Genomic DNA, 5,174 nt, shown 5'->3' on the forward strand with positions numbered 1-5,174 from the left:
CAGTAAAATCATGTTACTGTAGTAAAACTATCTTTAAGTTACAATATGTATCCAGCTATTATAGATACAAAGATTGTGATGATCTTCGAATGTTAAATTTGTTATTCTTTCATACATAAACTTATTGTAATGAAATTTGATACGTAGTTAGTTGCAGATCTAGAATAGCACATATGCTTTTTTTTATCTGAAACTGTAGGCCATAGCTAGGAATAAAATAAAAGGCATTGAAAAGAAAAAAAAAACAATAAAACATATTGTAATTATTTAAAAGAATAAATTCTCTCATAATTCATGAATTAAATAATTATTATGTAACGAGTGTAATAAGCGTGAGTAACAGACTGATAAATTTAACATACATGATTTTAAAATTATCGCGATGTACGAGTGTTATCGCTAATTATCACAAGTCACAGAAATTTATAAATGTAAACATCTTGCGTCGCTGATAATAAAACAGTGTAATATGTATGTTTGTATATTTATTATTTTAAACATTTTACATACGGCCCCCTATTAATGATGTAAAAATCTTAATTTAATTTTGATTTGTTATTAACTTAAAAGTATTATGAATATATTCATAATACATGTGGTTAAACCGATTTTAAATAGTTAAGTAATATTGTAGTTTTTTTTTTTTGTTTGACAGTATAACGAGTATTGAATATCTTAGTTTTAATGTAGTTTTTGTAGCCGGAATTCCTTGCCAGCAGTGTGTATTACCATATTAAAAACCCGTGTTTACAAATTTAACATTGGAAATGTAGCGGAACATATACGCTATTTACCAGTTTACCATAAAATCTATTGATATTGCTATGATAAAGTAAATAAAGCCATATCAAGTGATACATTTATAAGTATTAAGTATTTTTTATTAAACCATAAAAATAATAAGACATCGTTTACTAGGTTATCACAAAAAATATATATAAATATAATACTGAAAAAAAAAACAAAACAACTGTATGACACAAGTGTTACTCACGATACGATAAAAAGGGGTATAAATACCGTCGTATTTACCGTAATATTTACATTTATTCATTTCAAATCGTAGCAATGGCCAAAAAATTACACTACTTCGATTCCATTATCGGTCTCGCAGAGCCGATCCGCTACATCCTTCATTACGGAAAGCAAAAGTTCGAAGATGTGAGGTATAAATACCAGGACTGGCCTATCAAAAGCGTGAAAGATTGTAAGTTGTTTATTATTAATTTTACCTGCATTATCTATTACATTTACGAGTAGTGTTCACACGTTTATCTTAGGGCCTAGTAGGAAATATTTTGCTTCAAGTCGTCTTTATTAATCTCAAAACTATTTTTCTTGCTCGCTTGCTTTCCTATGCTCTATCTATTATTATCATTTCTAGCATTATTTCGGTTAGACTTTAAGGATTTGTTTCATAATCATTATACAAGTATCTGCATTAATCTTTGTGCTATACTTCGATAGCAAAATACAACTTAAAAACAATTAGATAATTTTAAAATCATTAGCGATTTAAAATCACGTTTACATCGTACTAAATTCTGTTTTAGGAGTCGAAGTGGTTAAGATCCAGACTGCATTAAAATTTCATTTTTTGTCTGAGTAATTCAGTTTTATTAAGTATTGTTATTGACTAAACTATTTTGTTATACTATACCAGAACTTATAAGAATACTGTATAACAATGTTATCATTAACAAGAGTAAATCAGTGGCTCAGAATATTTATTTATTTATATTATTATTATTATTAATGAATATAGCATTCAGTAAGCAATTAATACAACACTAGTTTATTGTCATTTATTACCGATTCTTCGCTTCAAAAATGTTTGAATAGTGTAGTGTAATAAGAGACATTCATATTAAAACTGTATTGCCATATTGTAATTTATTAGGTAAATATTTATTATACATATTAGAAGAAAAAAATAATATTAAGAATTCTGCCAGTTTGGAGTGTTTTTTTTAAATATTTAATTTGTTTTTTGAATGAATTAATCTAAGCATCTCTCTTCTGAGTTTTCTAAATAATTTGCTTATTGTCTTTTAAATAAAATAAAAAGTTGCACAATAAATACGAGTGAAGAATAAAAAAAAAATCTTGAGCGTATGGTATAAACTAATCTTAGTATAGCCTATTACTACTACGTACCTACTATTTTTTTTAAACTTTTTCAGTTAAATAATTTACATTTTCGTAACCATGGCAACAAATCATTACTGCTGCGGCTATACTACACTAAGAAATTTTATTTTCCAGCTAAAATGCTTCTGTTAGAATTAATATAAATAAATTAATATAAGAATATTCGGAATATACATACATGGAGTATTATATTATATGACAGATGTTATATTGTGTCATTAATCGCATTAGGCCCCTTTCACCAGCCAAACGGGAAGCAATCACACATATATCGCTATGCAATACCTACATAAACGTTTATGATGTATACTTTTAACAATCGAACTCAAATCAATTTGTTAGATATCTCTATTCACAGCCCATAATACAAAAAATTTAACGTTAGTTATGGTGATAAAAGCTCTGGTGATTTGAGCGCTTTTTACATACTGCTGATAAAACTTATCTGTAACTTACGAGTGAAGTAAATACATTAAACAGTGAAATATTATAGTATTTTATTTTCAGCGCTTCCATTCGGTCAACTGCCTATTTATGAAGAAGGAAACAAAACTTTGAACCAGTCGCTGGCCATTGCGAAGTACGTCGCTACCTACAGCAAGCTCGTACCGAGCGATCCTTGGGAACAAGCCGTTTTGGAAGCTATGGTTTACAACCTTTACGACTTCTGGAAGTGTAAGAATTTTGTTTCTTTTCCTAAGTAATTATAGTATTTACGTAGGAATTTTAATGATGAAAATTATATGGTTTTAGAATTCAGTACTTTACTACTTGAGTATTTAGATGTTCGTTCATAGAATCTAAGAGTTACATTCAGGAAAGGTGCCTATGCCCAACGGCGGGATGTTACAGGCTGAATACGATATTATGCATTTTTCTAGAATTCGATAATTAACATAGCTTATTTTTATTGATATTACATTTTTATTTAGATATATTTTTATTAAAAATACTCAAACATTATTGATTACTATTGTAATCTTATTTAAACCATATCTATAAAAAATAATAATTAATTGCAGTTAATATCAAATATTTTAATTTTATAATACAATGCTATGTAAAACATACTTAATTAGTAAAAACAGTTAAAAGATCCAATTCTGTAATATAAAAATTAGACTTACTAATTTGAGACTGTAAAATTACGTGTAAGATTACGTCAAAGTATTTAATGAATATTTAGAAAGAATTTGACGAAATATTGTCCAGTTTTGAATATTTTCAGCTAAAAGTGTAGCATGCTTCTGATCATTGTTTTATATGATCATAATTGTATTGCGCTTCCATCTGAAAGTGTAAAAATTAAATATACAAAGCGATCTGTCACGTTAATTTTGTGAAAAAATACACGAAAACGTCTCTTCTATAGTTAATTAATTTAGTTCTTTGTCATACTTTAAACAGAGTAAGAGTTTGAGACAAAGCCTGAATGTTCACGTGCAGTTGAAAATCTGTTAACTGCTTAAAAAAAGCAAAACCATGCAATATTATTTTGCTTACAATATTTAAAAGCCGTTAAAATAAGTCGTTTGTCATTATCGTAATAATAATAGTTGTTTATGAATTTTCAGTTGTCGTAGCTTTCATAAAGGAGGAGGATCCAGTTAAAAAACAAGAATTAAAGAAACAAGTCTTGTATGAACATGTCGAATTCTTCTTCCCTAAATTCGAGAAAGAATTGAAGAACAACAACGGTTACTTCGGTGGAAAGGTAAAGTTTATAATATTATTAAAAACATAGGCTTAAAAAGTCATAGGTTTCTTACAGAAAATAGATCAGTTAAATATTAATCATATGATTTTTGGTTGTTTTTACTGACTTTCTATTTTATCTGTATATTTATTCAAGCGATATTTTAAAATTATGTCTATCTTGCCTTTTTTATTTACGTTATTTTTATATGTATTTCTTTTATTATTGCAGTTGAGCTGGGCTGACTTCGTCTTTGTTGGTATCATTGATTCGGGAGATTATTTCCTTGGTGAGAAAATCGAGAACAAATACCCATACATTAAGGCCTTAGTGCAGAACGTACACAACCTACCTGGGGTTAAGGAGTACATCGCATCTAGGAAAGTCGAACCAATGTCGGTATAAACTTGAAACACAAATTATTTAATTCTTCAATTTCGAATAAATTGATCGAAACTAATTTTTTAGTTTTATTTTGGTTTTTGGCAAATTTAAAGTAAGCCACCGTGATTACATCCAATTTATTCTTACATAAGTATCCAATTTATATTTTTAACTGACTTCAAAAAGGATGAGGTTACTCAATTCGACCGTAGACACACACATATATTAGGAAAGGAGATATCCTAAGTGTGGTATCATGATAATAAAATCAGGATATGATGATGGAATCCCAGAGAAATCGAGGGAAACCCTCAAACATCCGCATAACTTTTTACTGAATGTACCGATTTTGATAATTTTTAGTTTAATCGAAAGCCGGTGTTGATCATGTGGTCACATTTAAATTTCATCGAAAGCTGATTTCAACCTTTTGAGTAATCTTTGATAATACGTATTTACTTGACTATTTTTTCGTCAAACTACGTTGTATTACTTGTTAATGTAATTGAAGTCGGTTTTTTCGTTTGTCAATAAACACAATTATATATTCATATGTCATATATAGATCGCTATTCATAAAAACTTCCACTGATAGTTTCATCCATTTACTACACTATGTCATTTTTATATTGAGGTATTGATAAAAACAAGTTTTATTTCTATAAATATACGTATTATTGAAGATATTTATGATAAAAATGTCTTAAAATACGTTTCTTAAGCGAGCAAAAGTTTCATACTGATATAAATATTAAATGTAGCCTGAGAGGTCGGACTCACTTTGATTATTACTGTGATATTGGAAATTAAGTTCTTTTGTTTAATTCCGAAAGCTTATTCGCTTATTGGGACATAACAGACTGTTTTTGTGATAATCCACATAAGTTATAAAGTTTTATAACATTAAAGGTGAAAAATAATTCTTCATTGGATATTATTAATA

At 28.0% G+C, this 5,174-nt stretch overlaps 1 protein-coding gene across 1 annotated transcript; it reads left to right on the forward strand.

Annotated features, from left to right (window-relative positions):
- Window positions 1-1,042: 1,042 nt before the first annotated feature.
- On the forward strand, window positions 1,043-4,307 carry LOC123657765 (glutathione S-transferase-like). The gene is made up of 4 exons (XM_045593278.1): window positions 1,043-1,207; window positions 2,659-2,826; window positions 3,726-3,865; window positions 4,079-4,307. The coding sequence occupies exons 1-4, from the start codon at window positions 1,069-1,071 to the stop codon at window positions 4,250-4,252; spliced, it is 621 nt and encodes a 206-aa protein (XP_045449234.1). The 5' UTR covers window positions 1,043-1,068; the 3' UTR covers window positions 4,253-4,307.
- Window positions 4,308-5,174: the final 867 nt, after the last annotated feature.

The sequence above is a fragment of the Melitaea cinxia genome, chromosome 11 (assembly GCF_905220565.1).
Source record: "Melitaea cinxia chromosome 11, ilMelCinx1.1, whole genome shotgun sequence".
Taxonomy (NCBI): domain Eukaryota; kingdom Metazoa; phylum Arthropoda; class Insecta; order Lepidoptera; family Nymphalidae; genus Melitaea; species Melitaea cinxia.